Source organism: Elephas maximus, chromosome 13, assembly GCF_024166365.1.
Source record: "Elephas maximus indicus isolate mEleMax1 chromosome 13, mEleMax1 primary haplotype, whole genome shotgun sequence".
NCBI lineage: Eukaryota > Metazoa > Chordata > Mammalia > Proboscidea > Elephantidae > Elephas > Elephas maximus.
The window spans coordinates 48735038-48748693 of NC_064831.1; the positions used below are offsets into that span (position 1 = coordinate 48735038).

At 40.8% G+C, this 13656-nt stretch overlaps 1 protein-coding gene across 1 annotated transcript in view; it reads right to left on the minus strand.

Annotated features, from left to right (window-relative positions):
* Positions 1 to 98: 98 nt before the first annotated feature.
* Positions 99 to 13656, minus strand: part of ADAM10 (ADAM metallopeptidase domain 10) — a 166956-nt gene continuing 153398 nt past the window's right edge. Inside the window, exons 15-16 of the mRNA XM_049905181.1 lie at positions 4028 to 4154; positions 99 to 2363 (exon numbers count right to left, since the gene is read on the minus strand). Of these exons, the coding sequence (XP_049761138.1) occupies positions 2269 to 2363; positions 4028 to 4154 (222 nt within the window). The 3' untranslated portion in view covers positions 99 to 2268. The remainder of the gene's footprint in view (positions 2364 to 4027; positions 4155 to 13656) is intronic.

Here is a 13656-nt window from a genome sequence, read left to right on the forward strand (position 1 = left end):
TTCTGTTTACCACTCTCACTCACTCAGTAAGGAAACGCTGCTTTGTGGGCAGCCTTTTTAGATAGTTTTCATAGTTCAAAGAGTATGGAACCTTCCAGTCGATTTCATCAAGTCTATTTATTAATGCATTTCAAGTTTCAAAAAACCTTACATCTTTGCACATACTTTGTTTTTTTGCAATTTTTAGTAAAAATTTCCAAAGTGAACAAAAGATACTGTATAAAACACAGTGGCCACTAAGCTGACAGTAGTATTAGATCTCGTTTGTCTTGATCCTTGTTTTACCACATCTTGATCTGCAGTGGGAAGAAGAGTTCAGTGCATGTATCTCTTTTCAGAAAACATTGAACTTAGACTCAAAATAAAATAGGGCAGTTGTCCCTGCCAAAAATCCTACCACAGGATAACATTACGAGCAAAAAATTTACATGTTCCAAAGTCTACCACACTCAAGAAGTTACTAAGAACTCTTGCAGAATAAAAGTCACCATGTTAGAAATGCAAACCCACTTCCACCCTTTGCACAGTCCAAAAACAAAGGCATTTAAATGATTTAAAAGCAATTACATACAGACCTACCTACTTGTTTGTTTAGAATTATTTATAGTCTATCTGGGGTTTCATGTACAAAATTTGTCTCTAAATCATGTACAAAAAGCTGTATTTTGAAAAAAGTCACCACATACTGTACAAGTTTACAAGGAAGAGATCCCATGATTTTCTCTAGCATTTTTGGCCTTGCTGGCTTGCGTCACATTATGAGAATGATTGTGTAAACCTTATACTCTTAAGAAAAAAAGGAGAAAAAAAAAAAAAAGAAAAAGCCCAAACACAGAAATCTTTTCAATCATCCCTAAATTTGCCTCCTACATGAACCTGGAAAATCACAGCTGTTTACCTCTCATTTAAGTGATGTAGCTGGAAAACAGAAGCAATAAATATGTCACAAGCTTGATTTCTGTAATGCCCCCTTCCATTTCCTGCATAGCAATAAACCTGTTAATACGTTAAACGCTTTTGCTTTCTTTCCTTAAAAGGCCAGTTATTTACATCTGTTTAAAAAATAAACTTGGGATGGGACATTGTGCTGTTTCACCTTCATTACTGTTAAAATATTTTAGGAAAAAAACTGTCAGAAGGCCTATCTACAACTTTAACTACTAGTTGAGCAAATTACTCTTCTTCAGTGGTTAATGGTGATATGCTGGAAAACTGCTCAAATATTTTGGTAAAATAAAGACACAGTTTTTCTTTTCCATATCAGACAGAAACAAAAACATAATTGGCATATTTTAGATACATGAAAAACACAAATAAGTAGGCTACAGATAAAAAGAATCATTTCATTGACATAATTTCTGCCAAAGCATGAACAAAATTTCACCTATCAATTAAAAAATTGGATTGGATTAGAAAGTTTACAATCAGTAAGTGGAAATCAGACAGTGAGACAAAGAACTAACTCTGAAGTAGTAAGCCGCGTACATCCATCCTGCACAGCACACCCGACTGCGCTCTTCAGCAGTAACTCCTGTGCTCCTCTTAGCAGCCGTGGGATAAAAAGAAATTGAAGAGAGAACCAACTCCATCGTAAGAAGGGAAACTGATTCTCATTCCAAACTGCCTGTGTAAAGCGTTACAGAATCCTGGACCACTGAATACCACCATTCTCTGTTATCCTGAGTATGTCAATTAAACAGTAATTTTTCATTAAGAGCGGAAAAATTTTATAATACAAAGAAAAACATCCATATTGCAATTCCTGTTTACAATCGCACACAGAAGTACAGTGTACGTAAGAAATACATGTCTGCATATAACAAGGCATGTACATTGGCAGGTGATGTCTCCAATGTTGAGGTGGTCGAGCCTCCTAGCCTTGGCTGGCAGTTGAAAAAAATATATATATATTTCAATTTGTGATAAAAGTTTATTCAGAGCCAAGTTTGCCTGCAAGTGAAGAAAATGCAGCAACGAAGAACAGGGAACACGGGGCACGTGATAATATTGTAAGACTTTGTGCCATTAGGTTAAAAACATCCGTCCATAAGAAAACGGAGTTCCTTTTCCACCCCCCCCCCTCCCCCCAATGGAATTTTCAGGCTTCAAAATTTAAGTAATTCCGCCTGGTCTGAGGACATGGTCTCTTGCCATTTTTTTCGACTGTTGTTTGCGACGGTTTAGTTTGGGGATGATGATGTAATAGGTTTCTCTTTGGAGTGAAGTTTTCCCATTGTAGGCACTAAGAAGAACCAAGGCAAAGCTGCGCTAACGTCGCAAGTGCCCCATCTGATAACTCTCCCGGGGCCGCTGACGCTGGGGCTGCTGAATGGGCTGTGGTGGTCTCCTCCTCTTTAAAGTGCCTGTGAGTAACACACAAAAGTCAAACAGACTTACCGTGAGCTTTCCCATCTTAAAAAAAAAGGAAGCTGCTGTTTAAATAAGAAAGGTTGTAGATCAGTGCCGTCAACTAGAAATACAGTATGAGCCACACCTATAACACTGAACACTTAGTGTCGCCGCAATAAAACAAGTTTAGGATAGCCACAATAAAAAAAGGTAAAAAAGAAGCAGGTGAAATTAATTTTAATAATATATTTAGCCCAATATGGCCAAAATATTAGCACTGTAACACATACTCAGTATGAAGAATTACTAATGAAATGTTCTACATTCTTTTTTTCATACTAAGTCCTCGAAGTCTGATACGTTTTTTATATTTACAGGACATCTCAGTTAGACTAGCCACATTTCAGGTGCTCAGGAGCCACAAGTATTAGGCAGACTAATCTAGATTAACATCATGGATTCTGAGTGCCTTTGGGCAAATGACTTCACCTCCCAGTGGCCTTGGGTGCCTAATCTGTAAAATGGGGATGATAACTCATACTGTCTGTTGTGACGATTATATCACAGTTCATGTAAAAGTGTTTAGCCCTTTTTGTGAGGGTTTAATAAATGACAGCTAGTTTTTTAAAAGTCTTTAAAAGTGGTATTTCCTTAAAATAAAATCAATACCCAAGCAAAATAACTGCTTCACTGAATGAGATCATAGTTGGTAACAGTGTTTAAAAAGTGTCATGTGGTCTTTGGAAATCCCTAAAAACTGGCATAAATTCCAGAGTGATAACATTGTAAATCTAGGAAAAGCAATCATATCACAATCAAATTTCCTCTGACTGCCACCAAGATAAAGTCCTGGCATGGCTACTGGGATCCTTTGCCCCAAGACAGGGAAATGAAGTGAGACAACTGAAGGAAAAAACTATAAACCTAAACCATAAAAAACTCCTAGTTTTTCACTGCTTTGTGTAGGGTAGTGGATTTGGCCTGAGGCAAGAGGCCAGACTGGAAAGGCTGCAGGAGCAGGAGAGGGAACTGCTGGCATTTTGCTCTGATTTTCCCAGCTGCTGCCTTGGAACAATGTCTGCCCCCACAGGGACAGTGAACACAGTTCTGGTCCCCAAGTCCTACAGCATAAAATCAGGGCAGCATGGAAGCCACAAAGCCCTTGCCAACAGGGAGGGGAGCAGCTGGGGGCGAGTGATGTGGAGCAGTCCTTCTACTCTCCTCTCCTCCAAATCCTGGAGCTCATCTAAAGGGCCTCTCCTCCTGAGGATGGGTCCCCCTGAGGGGTAAAGGGCCTCTCCTCCTGATGCTGGGTCTCCCTGAAGCTTCTACCCTAAGACTCTTCCAGACTGGGGTCTGTATTTCCCTACAAACATCCCCCTTGGGGAAAGCAAGTTTAAAGGCCAGCAAATATTTCAAGAATACAAACATTAAAAAATGTATATACATAAATATTTTTTAGACACTCAGAATAGATTATCATTTATTTGGCAGTCATTAGGCTAGACTAGATTGATAAACAGCGCATTTAAACAGCAACTAAATCATTCATCCAGTAATCCCATTCTCAAGGAGAAAGTACGATAAAATTAGTCACTAAAGACTCATTTATAATTCAATTTCACCTGCTAAATGGTTTTGAGTTACATAAGCATTTACCTTGTTTAAACTGCCTTACCTGGAAGTGGTTTAGGAGGAGGCAACTTTGGATTACTGCTTGGAGTGTGAACACTGCATATCTTAATGAATCCAGCCATTAACATGATCAAGGCAATTCCCATAAGTAATACTGCCCACCAGTGAGCCTAGAAATAAACAGATTTTTCCACTAAAAAAAAATATTTTCAAATATTTTATTATATAAAATACAGAATACACCCACTCCTCACTAATCAACATGGTTAGGTTCCAAAGACCAGGTCATTATGCGAAAATCGGTGTTAATGTGAAAATGAAGGACGACCACATCAGATCACAAAATGGAGGATGACTGTATCTTTACATAATTGCCAAACTGGTGATAATCATGGCCCAGCCAAGGTGACAACACATAACCTTAACCATCACAGCCAGCGTTACTCTCGCCTCATACCTCGGTGTTCATTACTGCCAGACATACATCATTAATGCACAAAACAGTTGAATAGTAGACTTTTTACTATTGTCATGAATGTGAAATGTCAGATAACAAGGCAGTCAATGAGTAAGGAGTAGGTGTACACTGTTATAATATAAACATATATATTATATAAAATATAGAGTAGAATCTACTACATTTTATTTTTTAAAGGACATTTATTGGATAGGAGCTATATAAATATCACATATGCAAACATATATTAATTTTTTATTACAAAAAAGTTTAAAGAAAAAATAAAAATCACTCATAATTCTTTCTTCTAGATGAAACTACTCAATCTTATTTCCTTTCAGGCCCTTTTCTATATACAACTTTGTCATATACACAGAAAACACACATGCGAAACTGGGGTCCATCCTGCATATAGTTTTATATTTTTCTATGCAATGTTCTATTGTATTTTCCCATGTTATTAAGTATTTTTGAACTTAAGAGCCAAGCCCTGTTATGAAATTACTTATATATATCTGTTTTCATTGTATCTACTGATACAACATCTGTGAGTATATATGTGTGTGCATATACATTTTTCCATAGTGAAAGGTTAACTGCTTGTTTTCTTTCATATGAAAAGCAGAAGAATATACACAGTCTAGCAGCAGGCAAAGCATACTTAGTCTAAGAAGGAATCAAAAGGTTCATTTCTAACTTAAACCAAAATTAGCGAATCAATTAACCAAGCAATAAAAACCTTCAAAAAATTATTGGCATGGTCTTACTTGTGGAAAAATTACTGTTTCTGTTCTTAACAAATTCTATTTTGCAGTTCAAATTTTAACATAGTACATACTAATAAACATCATACTAAAAACATACAACTTTAAAACTGTGAAAGTTCACATTAACACAATACTGTTGTGATACATGTATGATTATTGTTAATTATTGCTAGAAAAACTCCCATTGAAGAGGGTTTTCCATGACCGGGGGATTTTCATGAAATACATAACCAAAACCACCAGTGTGCACTGCTATGACGAAGCCCCCCGCTCTATACCACCAGTATGTCTTGAGCTTGGCCACACAGGAGTGTCATCCGGAGAGCTTTTAAAACTCAGATACCCGGACAGAATCCCAAACCAGTTAAATGGGGTGGAGGTAGAATCCAGACATAGGTAATTCTTGGTAAAGCTTTTGAGGTGAGTCCATTATGCAGCCCAAGATGTAGCACTATTGGTCTCTACCATGGTCATCAGACTGCTTCTGCAAAGGGGCTGGACAGTAGATGTCATGGACTGAATTATGTTCCCCCCAAAATATGTGTATCTAATATTTAGCTGAGCCATGATTTCCAGTATTGTGTGGTTGTCCTCCATTTTGTGATTGTAATTTTACATTGACGAGGACTAGGGTGGAACTGTAACACCCTTACCCAGGTCACATTCCTAACCCAAGGTAAAGGGAGTTTCCCTGGGGTGTGGCCTGCAAAACCTTTCATCTCTCGAGAGATAAAAAGGAAAGGGAAGAAAGCAGAATTGGGGACCTCGTACTAGCAAGAAAACAGTGCCAGGAGCAGAGCGCATCCTTTGGACCTGGGGTCCCTGCGCAGAGAAGCTCCTAGTCCAGGGGAAGATTGATGAGAAGGCCGATAAAGAGAGAAAGCCTTCCCCTGGAGCTGCTACCCTGAATTTGGACTTTTACCCTACTTTACTGTGAGAAAATGAACTTCTCTTTGTTAAGCCATCCACTTGTGGTATTTCTGCAGCACTAGATAATGAAGACAGTAAATATCTGAGGTTTTGCAGGCAATATGGTCTCCGTTAGAGCTACTCTGCAGCCCTACTGCAAAAGCAGCTGCAGACACTTTATAAACAAATGAGTGTGGCTGTATTCCAATAAAACTTTATTTACAAAAAGAGGTGGCAGACTGGATTTGGCCCAGAAGCCAGCTGTGGTTTGTCAACCCTTGTGCTATACCTATGAGGATACCACTCAACACAGCTTCTTCATTCCATCTCACTATCCTGCTACCTGCCTGAGTGTTTGGGGGAAGGTGGAGTATCTGACAGAAAAAGAGGCTCTTGTGGCTGGGAAGGGCTGCTCAAATAATCAGCAGTCACAGGGCAAAGGAAAGGTTCTCAACTTTGAGTAGACAGATCTAAGAATTAGCTGGATGTTTATTAAAATGCAGATGCTCAGGCCACAATCCTACAGATTCAGATTCGGTTGTTTTGAGGTAGGGCCCAGGCAACTGCATTTTAAACAAGCACGTCAGTGATGATGATGACTGCTTCCCAGTAAGGGCATGCTGGAGGCATGTGTGGTTGGCAACCATTCTGAACAAAGCAGGCAGTTTAGCATCCCTGGGCCCCATCCACCAAATGCCAGAACTCATCAGTTACTTTGACAACTACAACACATTCCCAGTGGCTGCAACCATGGGCTCAGACATAACGACGACTGTGAGGATGGTGCAGGAGCAGGCAGTGTTTTCTTCTGTTGTACAGTGGGTCGCTGTGAGTGGGAACTGACTCGACGACACCTTAGTAACAACAACACGTTCCTGAATACCCTCTGGGGAGCAGTATCACCCCTGATGTGATCCAGTGAGTGTGAATGGTCAGAAGTCTTCCTGATGGACTGGTCCTGTCGCAACAGGTGCCCCCTATTCCTGATGTTCGTTATGGTCTCCAACACATTTCCTACCTTCTAGTCTTCTCTGCCCAGGATCATCCTCCACACGGCCACTAGCGTTAAACCCAAACCAAGCCTACTGCTGTCGAGTTGGCTCTGACTCATAGTGACCCTCTAGGACAGAGTGAAACTGCTCCATAGGGTTTCCGAGGCTGTAAATCTTTACAGAAACAGACTGTCACATTTTTCTCCCAGGAGCAGCTGGTGGGTTTGAATCGCCAACCCTACCAGTGTTACAACTACCTAAAATACAGAATTGACCATGTCACTCTTCCATGTAAAATCCTTCCTGAAAAGCTTCCCATCAAAGGTCTCCGAGATAAACCATTACATGAAAAGGGCGGGGGGGGGGGCGGGGGAGAGACCTAAGCACACAATAGAGTGCAGCAAAGTACGTGATTATACTTCTTTAAAGTATATATTCTCATAGTCGCATAGACAGTTCTGGAAAAACTCATAAGAAATTCATCTTAGGGAGATTAGGTATCTGAGGTGAAAAGGAGGCTTATTTTTTAATGTATCACTTTGTTAAAAGTCAAATTTCTCAAAACAAAAAGAGTAGAAAAAAAATTTTTGTTTTGAAAAATTTATATTTCTGTGACTTTGAGGAGTCCTGGTGGTACAGTGTTCAAACACCCTCATGGTTAACCGTTCGGATGCTAACTAAAAGGTCGGCGGTTCAATTCCACGAACCGTTCCACGGGAGGAAGATGTGGCAGTCAGCTTCCGTAAGATTTACAACCTTGGAAACCTTACAGTGCTACTCTGTCCTACAGGGTCGCTATGAGTGGGAACCAAATGGACGGCAATGGGTTTATGTGACTTTCGCACCTACTCCCTCTGCATAAAACATCTGTGCCCTCTACTGCTACTGGCCCTTCAGAACTTAGCTCTGGCATCAGCTCCTTAAAGACATCTTACCCTAACAGGCTCTCCTGTTTTCTGCGAAACACCACACAGAACTGAAACTATGTCTCTACGTTCCTGTCTTCTCTATCCCAAATTGCACTGTGAACTCCTTGAATTTACCTCCTGCAGCCTCGTCGTTACCTAGCCCCAAAAAAAACACCCGCTGAACCAGTTATCACAGGTGAATCACTGTTCTAAATACTGACCTCTGAACACACTTCTAAGAGCTCATTTATGATTTCTGGACTACCTATACATACAGTGTGACAAGCTTCCTACAACAGAGACAGGAACGATAAAAACTGTGCTTCTCATAGCTCTAATACTAGTTTTTTGGTACCTGTGCTGTCTTAAGAGAAATGCACGCAGTGGGGCGGTAAGAGAAGCAGATTCGAAAGAGAAAGTCCAGTTTTAACAACAGTTATAACTTTGCAGAAAACAAAGGTTGAGTGGACCTACTCCCACAGACATTTACTAAAATACGGCACCTGGGCCCGTGAGAACTTCCAGTTCCTTCTAGCACAGAATTTCTGACCACCCTTCCAATTTTTCCAGGTATCTACCTATCTCAGAAGCCCAAAGCTTGAGAGGCTTTAGTGAAAATAATAGTAGCTTTTCAGAGTTTAGGATCTGGAGAAAGAAAATGTGATAGTAGATAGAAGATAGCAAGAGAAACTAAACAAAATGATGACGCGTTTGAGTGTTAATGAGTACGGCCACTTTTGGTAGCAGTTTTTTTCAATGGTCCCTTTAAAAAAGAATGATCTGAGAGTGAGTTAAATGCTAAGTCACATGTTCTCTCTTTTATATATAAAATCAGGGGAAAGAACACCACGCAGGCTAGTCATGAGAAATGCATGGTTCATCTTAAAAGGAAAGATCACAGTTTGTCTACCTTGCAGAGTCTGCAAGAAAGGCGAGCATTTAGTTGAGTGTGGACTGGGCACTGGTACGAGGGTGTGAAGTGAAACAAGAGTCATTTAGTGAATGTGGACTGGGAACCGGGATCTCACATCCCATGTATAAGGGTGTGAAGTGAAACAAGAGTCATTTAGTGAGTGTGGACTGGGTGCCACAATCTCAGACGCCATGCATGTGAGGGGGTTAAGTGAAACTAGGTCAAAGAGAAGTATCCAAAAGCTAAAAAACAACAACCGTGAAGTCCGTAAGCTGTAAGTCAGCTTTCAGAAAATAAGTCCACATAGGAAGCAGACAAGTCATTCAACACAGTCATTTTTAAGGCAAAACACACAAAATGTAGAAAAAAGGAGCAAAAATTAACAAAGTAAAAAGCCAAATTCTACTAATCTATTATACACCAGTTATAGTAGTTATTTATAATCTAAGTAAACAAAAAGGATCTATAGGATAACAAAATAGGAAAGTAGTTATCACCGCCCCCCAAAAAAAACCAGTGTGTGTGGTGGTGGGGGCCGGAGATGGGGTGTGTGTGTGTGTGTGCGTGCGTGTGTATGGGGCAGGAGACAGGGTGTGCATGTGTGTGGGGGGCAGGAGATGGGGTGTGTGTATGTGTGTGTATGGGGCAAGAAATGGGGTGTGTGTGTGTACGTGTGTGTGTGTGTGTGTATGGGGCAGGAGACAGGGTGTGTGTGGAGGGGGCAGGACACAGGGTGTGTGTACGGGGCAGGAGATGGGGTGTGTGTATGCGTGTGTATGGGGCAGGAGACGGTGTGTGTACACGGGGGCAGGAGACAGGGTGTGCGTGTGTACGGGGCAGGAAATGGAGTGTGTATGTGTGTGTGTACGGGACAGGAGACGGTGTATGTGGAGGGGGCAAGAGACAGGGTGTACGTGTGTGTATGGGGCAGGAGATGGAGTATGTGTGTGCACCAAGTCTCTTCAGACACAAAATAATCTTTGCTGTTGTTACAGATCTGAAGGAAAGGTCAGCTGTACAATCCTCTCAGTGAACGTACCAGTGTTTAGCAACCTTTACTCCTAGCAAATGCACCCAGACACCTGTGGCTCACAAGACCAGTGGGCTCCCCAGTCCTTGGTGAGACAGGTTATGCCACTGCTGCAGGAGCAGAAAGCTTTCTCTCTACCCTGCAAAAGACACTAGTCTGGGCTTGGATGAAATGTCCTTTTATTCTGCAACATCCCACGTGCCAACCTCTCACATCAATCAATCTGCCTCATAAGAAGCACTTGGCTACTGAACTTTGCGTTTTTTAAGCTAAGTCTGGGCAAGCAGGATAAAATATTGCTGGTAATGTAAAAGTTTCACAGCTTCAAAGTTAAGATGGATGATTTTTACTGTTTTCCATATAAATAATAACATGTAAGAAATCTGTTTCATTCATCTAGCAAAGCATGCTGCGGTCTTATCCTATGCTAAGCCCTGTGACAACGCTGTGTCTTTGTTGCTAGTTTCCAAAGCGACAGCTATGTGGCCTATTCCACAAGGCAGTGAAGGACTCTGGGGGCTCACTTTCCATTTTCAACATATCAGGATGACAAAGTAAAGAATTTCTGCTAACAATTTATAAAAGGAGTCATTATATGGCAGAGCCCGAAAAAAATGATGACCCCCTAACTTTACTATGCACCAACAGCTACCGGCTCAGTCAGTCAGTTCCCAGCTGCTGGTCAGGGGACGGCACTGTGTGATCCACTGCTCTAGAGCAGAGGCTGGCAAGCTTTTCCTGCGAAAGGCCACTTGGAAAAGCCATTTCAGGCTCTGCCACAGCTACTTAACTGTCTGCTCCAGTGCCAAAGGCCACCACAGACAACACGGAAAACGGACAGGTGTGGCTACATTCCAATACAGTGCTACTTGGGGCACTAAAATTTGAATTTCATATAATTTTCAGGTGTCATGAAATATTCATTTTTTTCCAATCATTTAAAATGTAAAAACCATTCTTATTGTGAGACATAAACAAACAAGCAATGGGCTGGATTTGTTCCCCAGGCCAGTTTGCTGCCCCTTGCTCTAGATGAGTGATTTTCAACCGTGGCTCCTCATCAGAATTAGCTGGGGGACTTTTAAAAGATCCAGATGTTTGAGCCCTAACCCAAGAGATTCTGATTAATCAGTCTATAAGTCCTAGGGTGGTTCTCGTGTACGATCAAGACTGAAAAATACTGCTATTAACTGATGTTCCCCCAAATTACTTCTAAGGATATTTAGGGTTTAATAAGCCTTACAGGAATAAAGGTTTCCAGGGTCAGGTAAGTCTGGAAAATGAAGTTAACAGATTTATTTATTGCAGGATTTCTCACAATATTCTCAAAAATCTCCAAGAGGGAAATATAGTATGCAGTGTTTTCCAGATTCATTTGACCACTAAATCCATAAAGCACCTCCTGGAACTAGTGTTCTGTGAGGCACTTGGCAAACACCACTCTAAATCTTTCATTTATGGAGAATATCAGATACTTAATACTTGTCGTTATATGTAGTCAAGTTGCTTCTGACTCATAGCAACCCTGCAGGACAGAGCAGAACTGCCCCACAGGGTTTCCAAGGAGCAGCTGGTAGATTCAAACTGCCAACCTTTGGGTTAGCAGCCCAGTTCTTAACCATTGCACAACGAGGACTCCACCTAATACTTAAAATACTTAGGTTCATAAAATTAGAACAAAATATGAAAGCAAAAATCTATTTGAAAATGAGAAATGAGTTTGTTGTCAAAGTAATACTAAAAAAGACACATTCCCGATAAATACAAAGGAAAAAAGGCACAAAATAAAAGGCAATTATTTAAAAAGGGAGAGAGAAACACACTAAAAAAAAAAACAAGGTAAAAGATGGTTTTCTACAATGCCAACCCTAACACAAAACCCAAACCCAAACCCAAACCCATTGCCTTTGAGTCAATTTTGACTTACAGCAACCCTACAGGACAGAGCAGAGCTGCCCCATAGGGTTTCCAAGGCTGTATACCTTTAGGGAAGCACCCTTGTCTTCTGTGGAGCAGCTGGTGGGTTCGAACCACCGACCTTCTGGTTAACAGCCAAGCACTTAACCACTATACCACCAGGGCCCCTCCCTAACATAAAAGATGTAGAAAATCTGAACACATCAACAATAGAAGAAACTGAAAAAGAATTACTAATGCTCTTAATCCCTATTTAAAGAAAAAGATAATGCAACAAGGTCTCAACAGGTTTACTGATGAACGCTCTAAAACTTTTCAAGGACTAGATGACTCTTTGACAAATCCAAAGGATGTCTGTCATTTTCTCCTGGCCAGACACGTACTGGTCAGTAACAATTTTTCCAAAGAAAAGAACGTTAAGAGTCTACATAAGAAGCCTCTAACACGTCATTTCCGTGGCACCAGCAGCATGGTCCTGAGGGTCTTCCCACTCCACCCTGCACAAGGAGAAAAGCTGTGCAGTGTACTGCAGAAAGGAGACAAAAACCACCAGGTGCCACTAGAAAGGGAAGTCAGAGAAACCAACCCTCACTCCTGTCAAAGCTTGCTGACATCAGAGCACCCTAGTAACCAGTACCACTGACCAGACGGACAGACATTTTCCTGATGTGATGGAAGGTCAAACCATAAGCTATTCATGTAACAAAACAAACTCCGCTATGCAAGTGGACTCTGCGAGTAACTCGAACGAGACAAGGAAGTGGATGTTTGTTATCTTACTGCTTGACCTGGGTAACGCTCACAATCACAGCAATAGCCTAGTGGTACTTTTCAGGCATTATGGACCACAATGCATGTGCATGTCAACAAACAATACACAATGAAAACGTGGTACTTCACACTCAAGGCAAATCCATAGAAACATAAAAATAACTAATCAATTCCAGAACACAAGAAACGGCTGGATGTTGCTAATCCATTCCAAAAGGCATTTTACTAAATCCTCAAATCTCAAATATGAACATATTGCTGCTGTTAGGTGCCATCGAGTCATTTCTGACTCATAGAGACCCTGTGTTCAACAGAACAAAACACTGCCCAGTCCTGCGCCATCCTCACGATCGTTGCTATGCTTGAGCCCACTGTTGCAGCCACTGTGTCAATTCATCTCATTGAGGGTCTTCGTCTTTTTTGCTGACTCCCTGCCTCTACACAGGTTCAAAAAAAAAAACCTATGTAAAATACTAGGAAACAGAATCTAGCTAAACTTAAAAAAAAAAAAAAAAAAGTTGCTGTCGAGTCAATTCAGACTCACAGTGACCCTATGTGTTGCATTCCATGGGGTTTTCAGGGCTGTGATCTTACAGAAGCAGATCTCCAGGCCTTTCTTCTACAGTGGCTCTGGATTGGTTTGAACCACCAACCTTTCGGTTAGCAGTTGAGCGCTTAGCCATTTGCAACACTCAAGGACTCTTAAAAGAATAATATACCACAAACAGGATTCACTACAAGGAGGAAAGAATGATTCAAAAGGAAATTGCCTTGTATAATTCACTACATTAACAGACTTTGAAAAAGAAAGATCATTTCCATTAAATATTTAAAAACAGGAATAAATGAGCTTTTGAAATTCTAAATAATTTAATGGGTCAAAATTAGAGGCTACAGAGAGAAGTAAAAAAATATATGATTTTCCAACGACAGGACTATCTGGAAAATCCAGCATATCTGGCACAGCACACACTCTGCAGAAGAGAACGCTGAGATCATCACTAGGTT